This window comes from Centruroides vittatus, unplaced genomic scaffold (assembly GCF_030686945.1).
Source record: "Centruroides vittatus isolate TY-2023 unplaced genomic scaffold, ASM3068694v2 contig_904, whole genome shotgun sequence".
NCBI classification, from domain to species: domain Eukaryota; kingdom Metazoa; phylum Arthropoda; class Arachnida; order Scorpiones; family Buthidae; genus Centruroides; species Centruroides vittatus.
Genome location: NW_027122594.1, coordinates 528,929 through 551,255, shown reverse-complemented (window position 1 = coordinate 551,255; position 22,327 = coordinate 528,929). Strand labels below are relative to the sequence as shown.

Genomic DNA, 22,327 nt, shown 5'->3' with positions numbered 1-22,327 from the left:
TTATTTGTAGGGCGTAGATTTCGCACGAGCTTTTCTTTTCCTCTTAACGTCTTTATAGTTTCGAATGGGTTTGCGATTGTTTGCCGGTGGTACGCGTGTAATTACACGGCGTTAAAGAAAAATCGTCTCCCGCCCAGAGATTGGGTAAAAGGTGGGCATTTCTAGGTGTCACGGACGTCAAGAGAACCCGATAGTCAACGAGCGGTCCCCCGTCGGGTTTAGGGGTGCAGCCGTTAAATGTGACGCGAAGCCCTCCTGGACGGCGGCTACCCCCCGCCGACTCTTTACGACTCGATCGTTTATCGTGGCGAAATTCACGCACCTGTAAGGTGGAAGTTTGATACATTCAATATTTAATAGTTAAGCCGGCGTACCTGTACCCTGGATTCCACCAGATCGAGCCTCATGGCTAACGCTTCTCTCATGAAGACATCCGGGTAATGGCTGGCTTCGAAGGCCTTTTCTAGCTCTTCCAACTGCCAACCGTTGAAGTTGGTGCGGGTTCTTCTCCTCTTGCCTTGTCCGCTGCCCGTGGCACTACTCTCCTTTTCGCCGTCCGAACAACCTGCACGAAACAGAAAGGAACATAAATTTTCCTCTCTCCACACAACCCGGTGATTATAGAAGTCCCGAAAAAGCAGCGGGCATCAAATTATAGCCATCGTCAGTCCAACGGCCAAACTAGACTTTCTAATGCACGCGTAGCGACAACCTGCTCGTTCGACCGAGGGTTACGAGCCGAAAATAGCTTGGCTCCCTCCTACCACACCCGGCGGTGGGTCTAGGGGCTCCCTAATCCGTTTCCTACCATAAAACCCTACCAATTGGGCCACGCCGCGTATAAAATCCCGCCCGGTACCTCCACTTACGTCCCGGGTAAACGTTAGAGGATTTATTTGGACCCGATTAATCGGTAAAAGACGAATGCCAAACTAGAATGGGACCAATTTGGGCCACGACAAGTTAGGAAAGCCGACCAGATCCAGTCTGTCAGACACAACAAATGTGTAACGCCTCTAACAAAAATCCATTAGGCTTTAACCGTACACCCAAGATTTTTACGACCCACCTTTGGAGGGCGTTACCACACGTTTTGCCTCAGGGACCTGTACGGGAATATTCTTAAAGTAGGAGAAAAAGATCAGTCGGACACTGATTAATATACTCTTAAGGACAGCTGTGGTTAGGATAGGTTGGATCTCGGTTACGACCGAGCCGATAAAAATCTCTACCCAGGGCCAAATCGATGATACTTTCTCTCCAATTCTTCAAACAATCCGACCCGAGCCAGACGTCCGGACGTCTCAATTGTGCCGAAATTTGCCCCGGGCCTTGCGCAAATCGTGCCCTTCTCGTTATTGGCGTCGGAGATTTTTTTCTAAATCTGCCAGCAAAATCGGAGAAACCCGGCGGATGAACCACATCTGGAGGACTTTTGTCGGCCTCCTTCTTTAACCGTAATTAAAAACCCCGGTATTTTCCTACGTGGTACACGGAGCACCCGCGAATTACTTAAAATCCACGCGTTATTTTAGTAATTTCCGCACTAAACTTAACTTTTATTGGTGGAAAGGTATTTTGGACCGTGGCGAAGGCATCGATCCGCAATCCGCTTCTAATTATATAAAGGGTGAAAGATAGATGACGGAACGAAAGTATTTATCCGTTCATCATCGTGATTCAAATATCGTGGACTATGATTTGTCAGTTTGTCTGATGTACTGTACGTATGATACGCCCCGTGTACTACGAACCATTAATAACTCGCTACGAGATTGGAGTTGTCGGGAAGTTATCGTAAAATTTGACAGCCTTCAAAAACATGTATTAACAAAATAACTACAATGTAATAGAGTGGTATGATTTTATAATTTTATAAAATATCTTCCCCTTCTTTTTTATCAATTATAAAGTTACTTAACATACAAATTTTATTAAATTATTCGCCTTATATTTAAGAAGTTTGCTCCCCGAGCTTGACGTAGACAAGAACGTAACAATTATAAACACCACAAATTTACATATTTTAATTTAATAATTATATCAAAGACCAAAATCTCGACCGAAGTTACGAATAAAAGTTAGGTTAATGTTACCTATGGTTCCAAGATGGCGGCTCGTCTCCGTTTCCTTGCTGGAATCAGACGAGCCGCCATCTTGGAACCATAGGTAACATTAACCGAAAGTTATTGTAATTTTTTCAAAATCGACCAATCAGATAAGGTTTTAGTTCCTTGTAGTAATTAAATATTTCGTAATTAAAAACTTTATTACTAATTAAGAAGCTATTGTCTCTTTAATTACAATTTTAAAATAGTAAACATTCATTACTTTCATTGTTAATGAGCCAAGATTTTACGCTTTAAATGGCTTCAAAAAATTCAAATTTTATGCTTAAATTATTATTATTTTTTTTCTTTATATTTTACAAGAAACTTTTATGATTAATTAAATTATACATTAAGTTATGCGAAAGAATGATTTTTAATGTATTGTATAATAAAAAAACGACAGATCTTATATAAATATCCGTGGAAATTTGGAAAGAACAATTAAATTTTGAACTTAAAGAATCGTATTTATTATGTAAACAGTTAGAGGTCAACGACTAATTCTCATAAGTGTCGTACTGTACGTAACGAGAAAACTGGAGGCGATTTTTGAGCTAAAAATAGCTTCAAAATCACAAGATTTTGCGTTTTTAAAGCTAAAAAACGCTCAAATTTTGTGTCTTTCTTCCATTATAAACTTTACAATAGAGAACGAAGCGGTGTCAGCAGAGGTCAGTGCCTAACAAATGTTCACCCCTCGTACGTACAGTAACTAGAGACATTTACATAAGATTCGCTTCTAAAAATAGAATAAAAAAAATAGATTTTTGTAGTTTTTAATCTTCTTATTATAAAAGCATTATGATTAATTAAATTCCATATCGAATTATTAGGGAAAAAAACGAAGTTACTCCGCTCGAAATGTGGAAAAAAGGCGCAAGATTTAGCGATAAAAAATTACAGAGTATATAGCGGGAGTAGATCCCACGTCTTACACACGAGAAGAAAAAAAATAATAATAATAAATAAAAAAATAAAAAAGAAGAGGAGTCTAAGGACCAAAACAGCGAGTACCAGGGGTCAGCCGCTAACAAACACCCGTCCATGACACGGTGTCAATTGAGTGGCGAACTAGGAGATTGGCCTAAGGCCTAGTTCCGGCTTCAAAAATAATTAAATTGTCAAGGGAGGTGAAGGGACTGACGAATTATCGCCTCGACTAGAAGCCGCGCCCCGATCTCTGCAAGTGAAGATGTACGCCATCTTGCACCGTATCAGCCACCTCGGCGTGCAACTTTCAACCCCCCCGAACGCTTTCCACCCCCCGCCATCGCTTCCAACACGGTAACACCAATTTAGATGAATGTTGTAGATAGGCGGTTCACTTCTACACCCAATATGTTGTCTGGATTCGCTGAACACGTGTTCTTTTTTCGAATCTAGTTTACAGCCAGTCACAATTTCTTAACTAGACTTTATTGAAGGAAAGTGGAATTAATTGCAATGATATCGCCTACCTAACATATTTTAAATTGTAATATAAAAGCTAAAATCAATATTCGACCGTAGCAAAAATAATTTAAGGTTTAATAACGTGATTAAATCGGGGAGTAAGAAAACAACAGGAAATGATTGTTGGGGGGTGTGTGTGTTTGAATTTTACACTGTTTATTCGTTAGATTTACCGTTAGATTTACCGTTATTAATATAAAATTTATCGATTAAATTATTGAGAAATATAAAATAATTAACTTTTTAAGTCGTCGATGTTTTTAAAAAATAATTAATTCGGGTTGAAAACTTGGTTTTTATTTCACTAGTTTGGCTGGCAAAATCGCGAATTTTATCGAATTTAAACGGATGTAACTTATAATTACTTGTGTATTACTCAAGAATGTTGAAAATTTTATTATAATTTATTTAATTTAAAGCGGTTGAAGTGCACCAATGTTTGATTAGCGAGCGAAATAACGCACGGTGGAGACGATTTATCGAGTACAAGAAGGGGTGCAACGGTCACCTTTTGCAAAGATTTATGGCGTTTTTTTTTCACTTTTGCCGTTCGAAAACTTTCTAATCATATTTTAAAATATTCCAAAATGTTATTATCGAAGATAGGAGCAAAAATATTTGCACTACAAAGGCCAGCGACTCGAGACTAATAACGAAAGTATGTGGAATCTATACACAGCAAGTAGGCTTCTAACCGCTAATTCATACACGTTTCCATTAACATCCCGAAAAGTTACAGATCACGACGCCCCCTACATCTTACAGGAAGGGGGGGACGGTAGGGCAAATGCATCACGGATTCCAATCACGGCCTCATACTAGATAGATACCTGAAGGCAAGAAGAGAACCGCTCTTCAGAACGAAGTCATTCCCATGCCGAAGGCGTTAGTTAGTCTCCAACATTCAGTTTTGGCTCTGGTTTAAAACATTTTGGCAATGTCTGTACCTTGTTTGGTACGATAGAAAACGGAGGGTTTTCGTTGGACGTCTGGAGAAATCCATCCGCCAGTTGTAAGAATGGCGCTTAGAGGGAAATTTCCATTAAGTAATGAAGTTAAAGCGATGGATATGTATTGCTTCTCCAGACACGTAGACGTTTTGTTGTAATGGGTGATAGTAAAGAGGCCGCGAATATAAAATCGATTGTAGAGAGGTTTTACGTAAAGACTGTTTTGTTAAGAATATAGAAGTAGATCATTAGGATCACTTAGTTGAAGCAATCAATCCAAACATGAGGAATTAGCAGAGAAAAAGCTGCATCGATTCGTCCACGGTTAAGTACAGAACAGACCAGGAATGGTGGAGTGATTAGTATGTTCCCCATTCCATCCCTACGCTCGTTCTACCCCCCTAATTGTCTGTTGACTGAACTCCATTAGCTGTGTTTGAATACGTCGTTAGAAGTCAGCTGTCGTTGGGTACAACTATATTGCTAAATCAGTTGCATTATGAAAGCAACCTGCTCGATGTAGTGAGAGAATTTAAATGGATATCGATACCCTACCCCAAACCCCACTAACTTTTTAAAAAACAATATAAAATGCTCTAGCTTTTTTTCACTTAAACCAGCTAATTCACTCGCCTAAATCGTTCTACATTGTCTAGATTAGCGCAAATTGCCGACTCGTAAGAATTTCTGAAAGATTTTTATTGCTTAAAACGCTTACAAAATTTAAATCTTTACAGTTACAACTATAGAAATGGCCAATACAAGCGCCCATTATACTCTAAGAGAGTTGATCCATTTACCTATATAAACTATTAAATTCTACTCGGTAGTTATTATAGTGATTAACAATAGATTTGTTTCACCCAGATATGAGTCTAAACTCGATAACAATTCATTTTACCAGGTTTGAAAGTGTTCTATTCCACTCTAAACGATGCATAATCCAATATTTAAACGTAATTAAACCATTTACGGCCGTACGACCTTGAAGAGTTATGTCCATTTCTGGAAATTCAATTGTACCAATTAACATAAATTCTATGATTTTTGTAGGTTTTTCTCTTAATATCGCGGAAAAAAACGGAGACAAATGATCTGTTTCCATTATCCTTCGTCATGCTATCACGAAAAACCGAGCTTATCTAAGATAATTTATTATTAAAGAAGAGTGAAGGGTTTTTATCTGGTATCTCGCTATTGGAGAAAGTTTATATGCACTAAATTCAATTTGCTAAGTGAAGCTTGTTTGTTGTTCCTACGCATTATATGTATATATATATATCCCGGTATCGTATTCTTCTATCTAGGTACAGGTTCATCATTTCTTAAACGTAAACACAACGTAGGCGTGAAAAGTGCAAAGGATAATTCAACCTATTTTCGTAAATAACTATAAAAATTTTACTTTATCTTACATAAACTACATCTAAATCATTTTATTTTTTAACATTAAGTTGTCTACAAGTGAATTTTTGCCAATTTGTTAAAGAAATTTAACCTTAAAATCCCTCATTTCGTATTCGGCTTTTGATTTCTTTTATTTCTGTCACTCGATATTATTGTATTTTCTTCTGCTTTTTTAAGGAGTTGACCCCCGATATATCGCAATATACGAGAGAATAACAGAATAACGAAGGAAGGGAGATATCATTTTCCATAAACTGGTTATAATGACGTTCAATTTAGGAATGTCAACTTTATGAATGAATACTTCGTTAATTTCGAACATAACCTCACACCTTTTAAATTGTTCGTGACAGTATAAATTATTTATTAGAAAATAACTTTAATTTCCAGTATGGACCTATAAATCCCTCCCTACGACGGAATAAGGACATCGTATATCCTTTCCTGTCTTCACTTATAATCCCTACATCTCTTCAGGTATATAACCCTACACTCCGTGCCAAATATACTACATCCGGATGAACAAATTCCCATGTTCTAGTCTTCGTATCTCAATCTCTGTGACCCTACGTGTCTTCGTTTCCGGGTGTATAAACCCTATACAAAAATCCATCTTCGTGCCTCTATGTATACAGTAACTCTCACATTCCATCTCTCCATGTTCAAACTGCAAATTTCCTTTGATGTATAGAGTATGTGAAGAAACTGAAATTGAGAAAAAATATGTTAGAAACTAAGAAGAAGAAAGAAAGAAAGTAACTTAAAAATTAAGCAAGGAAAAAGTAACTGTTAGAGATTTTTAAAAGAAGAAATACAAACAGGAAAGACAGAAATTATTAAAGTGTTAGAAATTTAAGTAAATTAAGGAAAAAGAAAGAGACTAACGAGCTTTATGAGACTAAGAAAGAAGAGAATAAGGAAGCTGGCATCTGTGGAGACAAAGGAAGAAGATAGTAAGAAACTTAAGAAGACAAAGGAAAAAAGACAGTAAGGAGCATCTGGAGACGAAGAAAGAAACTAAGAACGATACAAGTAACCAAGTTGAAAAGACCCAACTAAAAACTAAACAAGTAGGGAACCGAACCCACGACTTATCTAAACCAAATCACCGCAGTTTCTATCTAATAAAACACTTAAAAGCCAGTAACTAAATTCAGAAAATGGTGACAATTGGTTCAAAGCATTTGAGTAGCAATCAATGAGGATGCAAGAGCAGCATCTTTAGGGATATTGAGCTCGTGTCGTGTTTTTAATTAACCTTAGCGTCTAATTAGCTACGATTCCGCTACGTCACTTCACCCATGTTTTTCTTTATTGTAAGCCAAAGAATTCAATTAGTTGGAATTAATTACTTCTAATTAAACGAACCGAATCTCGATAATTAAAAAAAAGAAGAAGAAGAAAACGAGGAAAAAGCAAAACCAACTTAAATTTCTTGATAAATTGTCGTGTATTAATTGTTTAAAATAATTAAAGTAAGAAATTTTACAGATTTTAATTTCAATAAATTATTTATTTTTATTATTTTTTTTTAAACATTCGAAAGGAATATTTAAATATTTATAATATTTATTGGTTTTGTTGTAACTGTAGGACGGAGCGAAAACAATTTCCAGATACTAATGAGGCAAGAATAGAAAACGATTTATTGATTAGATAGAAGCTGTTCATTTATTTATTTTGCCTTTTTTTTCTACCGTGCAATTACAAAATCAATGATTTTTGTCTATTTGATGGACTACAATGATTATCAAATATGTTGCAGATCCAAACTTTCAGACTTTTATTAATCATTAACACAGAGATGCCCCATTTTCAATTGTTTTTCGAGGTGTTTAGTTGTAAAATGTTTGATTATACTGCCGTTTTATTCAGAAATATCCAATCTCCGAGCAAAAAGATTTTAAATTATTTAATTGACTAAATAAATCCAGTGATTTTATAGTTATTTAACAGTAAAATTAACACGTTAACACAGTAGGATAATAACACAGAAAGAATCGTGGAAAATTTTTATCTTAAATAAAAGTAACCTTTTCCCCCATTATTTATTTAAATTATAAACTAAAACATGCAAACTAAACATCATTTTTTTTTTTTAAATTTGATTGATCAAAAACATTTTTCTTCTGTGTTCAATAAACAATTATTTTCTATTGTTTTTATCAGGAAATTCGTAATGTAAAACGATAAAAACGATTTCAAATAAATAATTACAGATTGTAAAACCTTCGCTATTATTACTCTTATTTATAGAATTAACCTTAATAATAAATGGTACAAAATCATTTTCCATTAAACCTGCCATTAAAATTGATATTTTTGCTCATTGTAACGATACATTTGCGTAAATGAATTGACAACAAAATAAAACTAATTGGAATTTATGAATGTAAGTCACGAATGATAAACTGACCAGTCGAATGAGGATTGTTAACTCACGTATACATTTTTAGATTAAAATAATAATAATAATAATAATGCAAAATACACTGTGTCACCTTTAAGATCTTTTCATCCTCATCCCCATCCCTAGTCATTAAGATTAATTAAAACGTTGTGTTTAAATTCCGCACACCGTAATCTTCGGGGGATGCTTTGGCATACGAAGATTATCACGTAAAGAATTCGTGGCAATTGACGAGTGAATGTCTACAGTTAAACACAGATATAATACGAGAAAGGTTCCCCTACTGTTTCTTCTCGTATAAATGTAAGAATCGAGCACCCTTATCGTCTTAACACCGGAAGAATAAGACATCCCCACTCTTCGTCTATAGCTTATAAGGCTCTTACTGGTCAAGGGATAACTACAGGGATGCTTCCTTCTCCAGATCAAAACATCCCAATGCCACTAAATATCTTTAAAAAAATGCAAACTTTAAGCAAATATGGTAAAAAATAACGCTTATTAACCATAAAAATACCGAATTAAAATGAGGAAAATGAAAAATTTTCGGCGAGAAAAGCTTAAATTTCTCATTAAAAAAAATAGGAAATTTGAAAATTGTTAGGAAGGAAGCGTATCGTGAAATTAAACAATTTTTCCAGCATAATTATTAGAATCATTACTTATTTATTTACGTTAGCCGTTAAATATGTTTATTAAGTTAATTGTTTTCTTAAATATTTTATTTATGCATTCTTTTTATACATTAATGGCAAACGTCCAATTGGAACAATTAGTTAGAAGGATTTTTACGCGTGTCGAAACAAAGAGACTAATTTATATTCTAAATTAAAATCAAAGTCTATTTAGGGAAAGTATTAATTAAAAAGTTAAAAAATTGAGTAGTTGCGTGTTAGAATGCTATCAATAGACTCTCTCTCTCTCTCCCTCTTTCTCTTTCTATCTCTTTTCCATTTTATGTTGGAGCAAAGTAACGCAATTGATAGAATAAAGGATCGTGTGCACTTCTTCTTGAATTATAAAATATCTCTTTAACACTTTTATTTATTATTCAAAAAATATCGTGTTTTGAAGGATTGCCGTCGCTGACATTTAACGTCTTCTACTACCATCGGCAAGTTTCCGCTGTTTCCTTCGTCACAATTTCTTTTTCTTCTTCTTCTTTTTCTTTTAGGTGTGTAGGTGTAGTGTACGGCATCTTCTAAATGCCATCCTTGTGTAGAGAAACATTGTCTTTTTAAAAGTAGCCAGGTCTCCGGCATCTTCTAGCGTAACTATACGAGAAATAGACACAGTATCTTGTAGACAGAAACGACAGTAGGTCTTCTAGTCACATTATCTATGAGAAACTGATGCAGAATCTATATAAGAAGCAAGTACAGCATCTTTTGTCGAGAAATAAGAACTTTCTAGTGATAATCAAACAGGGCGTATACGCGAGAAAGAGTTACAGCATCTAGCGCGAAATAGATGCAGTATGGAGGTAAGAAAACACACAATACCGGCACGAAAAGGATTTGCGAGTATAAATCTTCTTCGAGTGAGAAACGGAGACGGCACTTATACGCCATCTTCTACACGCGAAACATTTTCTACGTAAAAAAAAAAACTTATGTAACAACTTTTACGTAAAGTATAAATATAGTATTTACGTCGAAAACAGATACATCATCATCTAGGTGCGAAACGGATGCGGCAATCCGAGTAGAAAACGAGCGCAGCATCTTCCACGGGAACAAAGAACAAAGGAAGGAAGATTTACCTTATAAAGCCACATCGACACCATAGTTTACTACATTTGCAATATCCGAAAAGGGTGTAATTTAGCGTAAAAAATGTTCGATTTACAAAGCGCCGAACATGGCACCGCCGAAAAATATCCAACATTTGAAAGAAAAATCACTTCGTATGTAAAACAATATAATAATTAAAACTGCAAACTTTTCAAATTCGACTAAGAAAAGAGAAAATTGGAAATTTTAATATAAAATTTACCCCCGTTTTTTTTTCTACGTTTAATCTAAGAATAAAATTAAAGATTTACAAAGAAAGAAATGCTTAAATTTCGATAGACTATGGAAATCATTTCGAAGAATAGATTTACAAAGGAAAAAGTAAAGTTTTTGGGCGAGAGAAAAAGAAAATTAAGATTTTAAAAAAGAGAATAACGAAAATGATGGATCGGTTGAAAGAAAATTAAATTCGCAATGGAAACTTTCGTTATTTTTATTTATTTATTTATTTTTTTTGTATTTTTTGTCGTAAATAAAAATATGTTTTCAATGACTTAATTCGCTAAACCCCTTCCAGATATTCGTGATGAGTTTAGTTTCGACTATCTAAAAATACCAAAAGAGTCTCTATCTAAGTCTCCATCTCTGAATACCTTTCAATTGTTTAACCCCATCTCTGTTGTTTCTTCTCTCCCTTTTTTTTTTTTATTTTTTATCGACTTCACTTACTTCTATACTGGCATTACTCAATTTTTTTTTTAGTGTTTCTTTTTAAATCTAAGACGATTTTAATGAAGTAAATCTGGTTTTATAATTTAAACGTACTAAATATATTTATTAATAATTTACTTATCGTATCAATCTTCGTATACTTTTCCATTGTTTAGTCTCGTCTTGTGTTGTGTTTTCTGAAGTTTAATCGGTTCTAATGTGAATTCTTTCGATCGAGAATAATTTTAATAGAGTAAATCGCGCTTTACATTTTAAAATTTTATATATATATTGTGTATATATAGCCTACATTGTATATATATATATATATATATATACAAATTCATTCGTTTTTGGGGGGGATTTTAATTAAATGTTTAGATATTTTGCACGCTTCTAGAATTGTTTTTTGTCAATCTTTTTGGCTCGAATATGCCATTTAAATGCCTTAAAAGAATGTTTAAGTCGTATAAAAATTTATTTCATTTTAAATAATGCCTCCAGGCTATTGAAGCCTTCAATAAACTTTTACTGATTGATACTAGTCAGACGAGTTTGTTAGATATTTTGTAGACAAATAATAATGATTTTTACATTTATTTTTTAAAATTTAATTGAAATTTTATAAATTCCTTTTATTAATTATTCGTAATCAAATTTTTTACACAATTATACATTAAAATTCTTATATGGAAGAGTGTAAAGATAAGCTCTTAAAACTATACTAAATATGAAGATACGTTGTATTAAAGCGTAAAATTTACCATAAGTTTGCTATATTTATTCATTTATAGCTTTTTTACCATAATTTTTTGACTTAAACCGTAAGCCAAGTATGGAAATTATGGAAAACCGACAGATTAGGGAAATATATAATACGATAAACTGGCCCCTGCCAGGCCCTAAGCTGCAAGCCCCTAAGGCGATAGATTATGGAAAACCCATAGTAAACTCGTAAAATTATTATGGAAAATTGAGATATTATGATGCCAATTCTAGTGGTTACGAGTCAACACATTAAAGCTGTATAGACGAATGCTTTATGGTAATTCTACGGAGGCGCTTTTTCCATAGATATTATAGGGGAAAAAACGATTAATAAAGAGGAAAATAGGTAAAACGAGTGAACGAATTGGCTTTCGATAGGAGGTAAACCGGTCATTGCTTTCCAACTGGCGAATGCATTACGTTTAAAAAGTAAATTACACCTTTCCTCGAACATTTTTCACCTCGCTGATTGGTCAGTCAATTAGCACGTGACGTGAACAAAACGTGAGATCCGGCCAAAACCGACAACTCATGATGTAGAAGTAAAGAAAATCGACTGTTTGTTTATCACGATCCAAACCGTTTATTGCGATCGACAGACGTGTTGGCAGATCGTGACATACAAAATGGCGTTACCCCTAATTTCATATTGTACTTTGCTTTTTATACACCTAACAAAATTGACCTAGAAGTTGTGTGTTTAAAATAGAAGAACAAACAGACTAAATTGAGATTTATCGGTCGGTTAAGTGGGCTCTTTTAATTCACGGAATTAACCATCAATTATTTAAGATTCCACGTGAATATTTAGTAACTGGATCCATTAAGGGACATTAATAAATGTTTAATAACATAATTAAGTCGATATATATATCGGGGGTGAGCAACACAATTTACGGATTTACATAAGAGAAAAAGGGGTTTAAAAACACTAATTAACTTATTTAATTTAAATCGTACCATTTTTTTAATCTTATAAATATTTATTTTTAAAGGAAAACGGGCGTAATAAGTGGGTATACGAAGTAAGCACGCGAGTAGTTTATAAACAATTCAAAGGATCCATCATGATAGTTATTATTAAGAACAATAAACCCGTTGAAGTCCCAATCGAGTCGAGATCTTTTTGTTCGGTTCGCATGATCTTCTCGACCCTTAAACTCCAATAAGAGGTCAGTATTTACTCTAGAGGTCACGAAGGTTATGACATCATGCGAAGAATATACTTCTTGACAACCGTGCACGAAAGTCGAGTGGTGTAAAGATTGATGATCTTAACCATGGAATGTCGAAGTAACGGGTGCGAGTTGTAAATCCTAGTTAACATCGAAATATATTTTCCCGTAAGAATTTGTGTGTGTTTAACTAGTTGCAAACCACCTGTGCGTTTGTCTAGAGACACCCACTCGAATCTACTACAGGATTGATGAAGGAGCAGCGAACCCGAAGACTCAAATTACAAACCCAATTTGTCGCCGCTCGCGATTTACTGTCGAACTTCTGCAACTGAACATAAATATGGCGAAGTAACACGAGAACAAGTGTAAACATCGGTGCATATATTCTCCCCTTGTTTAAGATCGATTCTCTTATAAAACTACCCTCCACCTGTGGACTTAATGCAGATATATATAAGGTCGGAGACAGGTGCTAAGTAAAAATGACATAGTTCCGTCATCTGCCTATTAAATATTTAGTATGCTTTAGTGTCCACACCCTGCTGAAGTTACTGTAGTCATCTATCAGTCAAAATATCCAGATGTCTGTAGATGATTTGATTTGATGGCTCTATAAGATACCTATTTTGTAAGTTGGAAAGTTAATTTAGTCGGGCTCGTTGATCATATCAAATTTACTCGACAACCTTTACGATGTTACCGTGTCATAAATTATCGTCTCGTAGTTTTACAATAAAGACTTACAATTGACGGAATTAATTTATTGAACAAAATTGAAAATGAAAATGAGATTGTCTCTCTTTTTTTAATCACCAGTAAATCCCTAACTACAAAAGGGAATATTCCCTTCTTCGACCGGGATCCTCTTTCAATGGCTTCTTTCAAAATTATTAAAATATCTGTGAATTTTAATAGCGCTTTTTGCATTCTCAGCACAGTCTTGGTGTACTCTCGAAATGAGTGGAATTTAAGTTGCACGTCCTATAATTAGAAATGAGACTCTTTGACTTGATTTAAACAGAATTATGTGGAAAAATGTAAATTATTTTCTAGAATTTCTTACAAGTTGAACGGGTTATAAGGGTTTTCTCGTGACTAAACAACTCCTACCGCAGGAGTGAATATTCGTTTTGCCAGTGTTTTATAACATAAATTATAAACGTTTTGTTTTAACCATAAAATATTCTCGAATGGTTTAACATAGTTTTGCATTGTCTGTAAGCATCGCTCGACTAATAGGAGGCAGAAAGACTCATTTAAACCCCCCAATTTGGCATTACATCCATTCAATTTGAAGTTAAAGTTACGTCGCCGGTCCTATACTTAAAAATGAGAGACTTTCGAACCTAATCTATATAAAATGATCGTGATAAATGCGAATTATTTTCAAGTATTTCTTACGAATTGAATAGGCAAACCTACAATTTCCACTTGGCTAAACTGAATGTTTCCACCTAACTATTCTTACACAATAACGGAATAAGGGTGGATGAAAGGTAAGTCTTCTGCTATTAGCTGCAGGGTATAATCGCCAGGAACAGTTAAACAGCGGATCTCTCTCACGTTGTTTAAATATTTTCTCAAACTCGGACCACCTACTTAATGACACGGGGAGCGAAGGTACGTCACCAAGTAAAGTGGCTTCAGACACATGGCCTGCTGCAAAACTACCCCAAATTACAGTCCGCAGCACCTCGCATCAACTCTTTCTCCGTGTCTAGACCCACCCATCAGTGCCCATTCGCAAATTGTAAGGTATGTAATTGAATGAAAAAGAAAAAACAACCGACATTGTTGGAACCTTCCGCCTGTCACTCACTCTATTAGATGCTCGTTATTGTCTGTTTTACACCCTCGACTGTTTCTCCTCGTTTGTAATAGTTGTTGAAAGAGGTTAATTGTCTGGAAAAAATACATTTATTCTCAGTTTTTTATTATTTAAAACGTAAATTAGGACTATTGAATCCAAGTTTGCGCTTTGCACTCTATTGTACTAAAGAATTTTCGATCCTGTTAGGCTACTACGCGGATTACGTATTAAAAAATGGCTGACTTTATGTACTCTCTGGTCATTTTTCTTTATTAATTCATCCTTACTCATCCGTTAGAAATTTTATTAACAACAGAACATCTCTCTACTTCAAAAATCTCCACCCAATTCACTTCCTATCGGGATTGATCAAGTGGGAGGAAGGATCCATTTTTGAAAGATCTCACGTGATCCGAACAGCTGGCATTTTTTGATTAAACAGTAATCTAAGGATTTTAAAACGAGTAGGTAAGCTTTATGATCTAAAACCAACTTCCGATAGAAAAGTATCAAAAATGTCTGCTAACCAATGCCAGCAAAGGGTGTGTCTCACAATTACAAGAGAAAAAAAATTCACCATTTGCAATCTTACTACTACCGTAATCTTCTGAATACAAAGCAAAATTAGATAAGAACTAAACCTATTACGGTTTCTTGGTATATTTTAGCCAGGGAAAGACATTCTGTGCCGTTGCAAAGCGAAATAAAACTGTCAAAAGTATCGCTTTGGTCTTGTGTATGAGGATCACGTTTCACATGCGAGTTCATCAATTCCTGATTGTACGGATATAAAAGAAGAAACAAAGATCTTTGTTCTCAACATCGATTGATTTGCTGTCTTAAACCATGAAAAAGTTAATTAATCTTTAAATGGTGTGTCAGAAAAATGAAAATGAAGAATTTTGCCAGCTCAATACAGGTTTTTTCAATTACGTATGCCCAACACTGCGTATAGACAACCTATTGCAATATAACTCAATCTTCGATCTCGATAAGAACCGCGAAAACTGTTGAATAAAATCATCATCATCATCATCATCGAGAAATGTTGATATCCTTCCGAGAATGGCCAATAAGAAGTAGAAGCAACCATTAGTCACTGATGATTAAGAAAACCAACAAATCTAATACGTATGTGCCCCGAAGAAATGTAACCTGATGAAAAAAAAGCACCTGGTATTTCTTAAGCCACACCTAAATTATGGACGGGCCCCAAATTATTAGAAGATCTTTTTTTTTGCCAGACGAATATATAGTTTCTATTAATTTAAAATTTACAGAAGACGAAACGAGCTCGGGGACGAATTTTCGTATACTTAGTTACGTCCTTCTCTTTAGCATCCCCGGGCTATATTTCTGCATACATTTACGTCAGCAAATCAAAGAGGGAGCCGACAGAAAACCTTTTCTTGTAAGAGGCCCCCGAAACGTAACAAATGGACTTAAGAGGCCCCTTTGGATGCATCTCTAGAGGTGATGTACGTTGGTATTTTGCTTGCCTCGCGGTGAATGTAGCACTTCCTCGAGACCACCTACACCAATCATGTCACTTCTGGGACAGTTTTGACAATCTTTATGTGTTCTGACACATCGTAAGTTTGGCCTAACAGCCATTCCCCATCGGACGGGGTAACGCCGTTGGCCTCCGGGCCAAAAAGCCCGACGTTTGTAGAGGCGGGTCCTTTTCCACGTGACAAATTACTGAATTCCCGTGAGTCATCGGTAGATGACAATGTGCGCGTGCGCAATGCTGTACATTCGATCTTTATCTGAGGGGTACAAGAGATGAGGATGTGTGATTGGTTATCGTCACGCACTCTTTGTTTCATGCACGGCGTCTTTAGCCATGCAGGAACAATCCCATCTCGAATTGGATAGTCTCGATGACAACCTCAAGACTTTACTAAACGTGTTCTATGTGTTCACACACGTAAAACCTCAACCAATTTCGAACAAAGCGAACCAACAACGCCACCATCCCTACCGACTTTACAACACCTTCCGTGGGTGGAAAGTTATCCATCCTATAAGCAAAATGAAAGTTCGTACCCGAAATCCTTTAAGTCAGGAATCCGCATAAGAGGGAAAATATGACAGGCCCTAAAATGGAGGCCTCTATAAGTACTAATAACGCTACCGTCTTCCAAACTTCATCGTGAAATTAGCCATTTTTTTAAAGTACACGAATACATCACTACGAAAAACTACGTAATTGCATTAACAAAGAGTTTCCCTCAACGGACAGGTGGCGTCTAGGTGGCGTTGCGTGTCGCTTTCGATTGGGCGCCATTTCCTTTCTGGACCACAAGATGACTACAAATGACAATCTATTATAACTCGAGTAATTGTTTGATTCCCGAAAAGTCGAACATTTAATTATAACAAAAGCTAGATTTATCTGAAAAATTATATTAATAAATATAGTTTTGTATTATTTACGGAAGTTTTATTGTTTGTGGCTTTGTTGAATTCCTGTTCTGATGAGACGTGCACCATCTGCTTTTCAATGACAGTCAAGTTGTCATCGTGAAACAAAAACAACCATCTGCAACGCTTACGTGTTCGTTAGTAAAACACCTAAAACTAACCTAACCAGATTTAAATTTCTACCACAATAATATTTTAGGGCCCTGAAATTACGAAGGGCCCCAAAAAACCAGTAGTTTCAATCAATTATTTATCATTTCTCCCGATGAAATTGTGATAACAATATGCTTTATTTTTAAGCTCGTAATTGATTTGATATAAGAAAAGCCTTAATCTTAAGGCTTAAGAAATATTATTTTAAAATTCCTCATCATAAGAGAGCTTTTGTATTGTTAATTAAGTGTCTGTAGAGTAAACAGTAAGAACAACAAGAGTGTTTTTCTTATTGTAAAGTTTCAAGTTATACAAAATTCCCCACTCTAGAGGCTCTTACTATAATAGAGCCTCATAAGAAAAGCCTTATTTTACAGATATTTAAGAAAAACCTCACTGGAAGCCTCCTCCTAAGAAGAAGCCTTTCTTCGTGAAGCGCATCTTACTTCCATAATACAGATCCTTCTAAAAAGTAGGTAAAAACCCCCCAATTTATGTAAATAAATTGGGGTTTTGGGATCCTTTCCGAGAAACAAAAGCAAATGAAGAATTTTCTAACATTTAACCAAATAAAAACGAAATTAAAATGATTTTAATTCCATCCGACATACCACAAATTGATGAATTGCCATACCGATACTACGTAATGTATCCTAACACAATTGGCGATATTAAAAACGATATTGTTATTTTTTTTTACTGGTTACAACATTGAGTTTTCTTTGCCCGCAGTCATGAATTACAACAATCCGGTTTTGACTTCCATGTTTATTTTGAAAGGGCCTGGGGCCAATATGATTTAAGAGATAGAAAACATCAACGTGTAAGACACGATTTCGACTTATAACTTGCGCTTCCGATATAATTTGATTTATGAATTATGCCTCTAAATCAAATTTATTAGAATATAGAAATATTGTTCTGAATGCAAATTTCAAAAAAACAATGTCTTTAAATTCTCCAGAGAATTTTTTTTAAAAAAAAAATGAATGTACTGATGTATCTTACGAAGATTTAAACGGGCATAAAACTGGTTTTTATGACGTTTTCTACGTGTAAATTTGAGTTTTAACTTCAAAAAAATTTCAAATTTGGCTTAAGAAAGTTTTTTTTTATCAAGCGAATTTTTTTAAAAAGAATGAAACTGATTTTGTTTTTTTTTTAAACTGAGCTTACTCAGTTTAAAAAGAATATATTTGCATTTTTAAAAGTTTTAAGCAGCCCAAGTTGCAATTTTTAAAGCTTTAAGAAGCCAATTTCGCATTTTTAATGCTTAGAGAAGCCCAAGTTGCATTTTTTGAAGCGTTAAGCAACCAAATTTGCATTTTTAAAGCTTTAAGCAGCCCAAGTTGCATTTTTTAAAGCTTTAAGCAACCAAATTTGCATTTTTAAAAGTTTTAAGCAGCCCAAGTTGCAATTTTTAAAGCTTTAAGCAACCAAATTTGCATTTTTAAAGCTTTAAGCAGCCCAAGTTGCATTTTTTAAAGCTTCAAGAAGCCAAATTTGCATCTTTAAAAGCTTTAAGCATCCCGAATTGCATTTTTTAAAAAGCTTTAAGAAGCCAAATTTGCATTTTTAATGCTTAAAGAAACCCAAGTTGCATTTTTAAAGCTTTAAGAAGACCAAGTTGCATTTTTTAAGGCTTTAAGAAGCCAAATTTGCATTTTTTAAAGCTTTAAGCAGCCCAATTTGCATTTTTAAAGCTTCAAGAAGCCAAATTTGCATCTTTAAAAGCTTTAAGCATCCCGAATTGCATTTTTTAAAAAGCTTTAAGAAGCCAAATTTGCATTTTTAATGCTTAAAGAAACCCAAGTTGCATTTTTAAAGCTTTAAGAAGACCAAGTTGCATTTTTTAAGGCTTTAAGAAGCCAAATTTGCATTTTTTAAAGTTTAAAGCAGCCCAAGTTGCATTTTTTAAAGCTTTAAGAAGCCAAATTTCCATTTTTAAAGCTCTAAGCAGCCCAAATTGCATTTTTTAGGCGTTATAAAAGTAAATTTAAGTTTTTTTCTTAAATTTTCTAGTCTCAGATTTTGTTTTTAAAGCCATTTTTTAAGAGAAAATTTGTGTTTTGAGAAAGAAGCTTAGGAGACAAAATCGTATTTTAAAAAATAATTATGAAGCCGGATTTGTGATTTTTTTTTCCATGATATGTATATATATATATATTTAAACTTTAAAAATCGAATTTTTATACATTTTTAAATTTCAGAAAGTCAAATATATCCTTAACGTAGAATTTTAATAAAAATTTACCATTTTATTAATTAGAAACTACTTAATTTTCATCATTAACTTGACCTTACGCTGTTGGATCGAAGAATGCTTTTACTGATTAATGGCAATCCCCTATCATTTTCATCTGACTTTGCCTATGTCTTGTACAATCTTTTATCAATCTAATACGCTATTAATCTTATATAACCTATTGGACGGTCTCCAACCATACAATTCGAATAATTCTGTTTTAAATTTCTGCATTTTTACAATATTAAAACTCCTATTCGAACTCGATACACTCGTTCCTTTCAGGATCGTTTCTGTAATTTTCAGCTTCTCCAACATAAAAAAAAAAAAAAACTTATTTTAAATTTAAAATATTATTTATAAATTTTTTAATTGAGGAGTGCTTTATAAAATAAATAAAACATTGTATTATTGCTACGCGCTTGAAATTCTTGTCGAAAACCAACCCCCCGATCAGCGCATTTTTATATAAATTATCAATTAAAATAAACTAAAAAATAGTGTTTTAAATATATTTTAAATCAATAAATAAACAATTCGGCATTATTTACGAATTATAAAGGTTTTTTTTTTCATATACCAAATGACATAAAGGTGTTGAAAGAGACTTAAATTTTCTTATTCTTTCCATTAATTCATTAACCCAATTCCCTACTTTATGTCTATTGATCATTCTATAGATAATTCAATTATAGTTATTTGTTTTTTTTAAATAAATATCGTAGTCTATAAAAATAACAAAAAAACAATCCCGTTTAGATTAATTATCAACATAAAAATTAATTTTCTTTGACACTTTTTACGGTGAATTTAAGGTCGAATCGGATAAAATACAACACGAAATGAAAATTTAACCTTTTTTTTTATCTTAATTTTGATCTCTATAACGAGACTATTAACACTTAGATTGTCTTCATCAAGAGGCAACACAAGGGATATAATTAAGTTTTGTTCCAAGGCGACAGCGAGTAGAGATAAAAAGAGGCCTCGAGAACATCATCTACGTTAAAGAGATGATGAAAATATCAAAATATTCGCCATTAAATGCTTTAAATATTTAGAAAATAATCCAAAATAATTATTAATATATATAATATATATATATATATCGTTGGTGTTTTTAGAATCTATCATCATAAACAGGTACCTTGGCCCGAAGCGTATCCTTGAAAGTAGATAATGATTTTTCTAACAGAAAGAATTAAATTTAACCTGGATGTTATCCAAAAAAATTTTTTCTTTTTCATTTCTAAAAAAAATTAATTTATTTCAATTTTATATACTTTAATTATATTATAATTATATTTTAATAATATATGAATACTTTTAATAGATTTCTGCATGTTTTTACGTAGGGGGGAAATGTACTTTATATTATGATAAATTATTAATTTTGCTACTTTCTTTTGTGTTTTCTTACATTTTTATCGTTTCTAAAAATGTAAAATGCAATTTTTACAGTTATTTTAATCGTTTCTGAACCATTAGAAACGGGTTAATTTCAATTTTTTTAAAGATATTTTCAAGTTAAATTCCAAAAAAATAACCTGTTTTTTAACGTTAAAATATATTTAATGTTAACTTTTATACCCTTTTTTAAAAAAAATTTTATACAAATAATTGTAAAAATGCAAAAAAATAGACATTTAAAAATGATTACTTAATTAAAAAATGCAACTTGGGCTTCTTAAAGCTTATTGTTAAAATATTGTTACTAAAAAAATTATTGTTTAATTATTTACAGAGCACGGAAAAATAGTTAATTAAATTAATTACAGACACGTGTTTAGACATTTTTTCAACTTGTAAAAACGCAAAACGAAATTGGTATTTTTTTAAAATTGTAAGAGGCATTTGACACGACTAAATGAAACATTAATTTTTATAGACGTTTACATGTTATAAAACTATTAAAAAAAAAGGGTCCTTTTCGGTTGTTTACGGGCGTGTCGAATGGAAATTATTTAGTTAAATAAAAATATTCCGTGGTTTGAATTTTGTAAAAATTTTGTTGGAAAATTGCGTGTGTGAATCAAAGGTTTCGTGATTTCTGTTATTTTTTTTGCCTATAATTCAATATGTTGCGAAACGGTTCAATCAGACGTGTCCATTTACGTCTTGAATAATATTTATATAAGAATATTTCTCGTATTATACACAGAAGACTTTTCTACTTTTACTGAATCATCTTTAATTATTCCTGGCTGACATATTAATTAGCTTATTAGAAATCTAAGACCTTCTTCCCGTTTATTAGAATGACGACGATTTTAACTCCGACTGTCTCATCGTCGACGTTTCTATCGTAGAAAATCGTGTCGAAACTTTCAATTAATCAGTCGTCTGTAAGTCTGTTCGCATTTTTCTTTTTTGAAATCTCTTTTTTTTACCGCCGGTTTACAAAGTGTATATTTACTCGAGTGGTTTCTTTCGATAGGTTTACGTTATAGGTTTACTTAAGTAGATTTCGGTTAATGTTACCTATGGTTCCAAGATGGCTGCTCGTCTCCGATCCCAGCAATCATAAGATAGGTTAAAACGTGTTCCCTGTCTTCTGATCGCTGGGATCGGAGACGAGCCGCCATCTTGGAACCATAGGTAACATTAACCTAGATTTCTGTACAGATTTACCTCGGCATTATGTAGATGTTTACCATAATAACTATTCGGATAAAATTCAGCTAATATAAACGAAAGTATTCGGATAAACATTGTGGAGTTACACGAATAGTTTTATCTAAATAATATCAGAATGGTTAACACAGAATGGCCTTATCTAAACACTTATCCGAATGGCCATCGACAGACAGAACGGTTATCTGAATAGTTTTATTTAGAACAGATTTATCCGGACGATTATCTAAACGGCTTTATATAAATAATTTAAATAACAATGACTATTATCTGAGTTTTCGAGAACCGTTTTATCTATACAAACTACACTGATTTATATATATCGTACATCTAAGTAA

The 22,327-nt window shown here is 33.6% G+C and overlaps 2 protein-coding genes across 2 annotated transcripts in view; one reads left to right on the top strand and one right to left on the bottom strand.

Annotated features, from left to right (window-relative positions):
- The window catches only part of LOC136984128 (dynein light chain roadblock-type 2-like), a 221,667-nt gene that overhangs the window by 151,102 nt on the left and 48,238 nt on the right, over window positions 1–22,327 (top strand). The window lies entirely within an intron of this gene.
- The window catches only part of LOC136984106 (homeobox protein unc-4 homolog), a 71,868-nt gene that overhangs the window by 33,316 nt on the left and 16,225 nt on the right, over window positions 1–22,327 (bottom strand). The window contains exon 2 of the mRNA XM_067281030.1: window positions 375–565. Within this exon, the coding sequence (XP_067137131.1) occupies window positions 375–565 (191 nt within the window). The remainder of the gene's footprint in view (window positions 1–374; window positions 566–22,327) is intronic.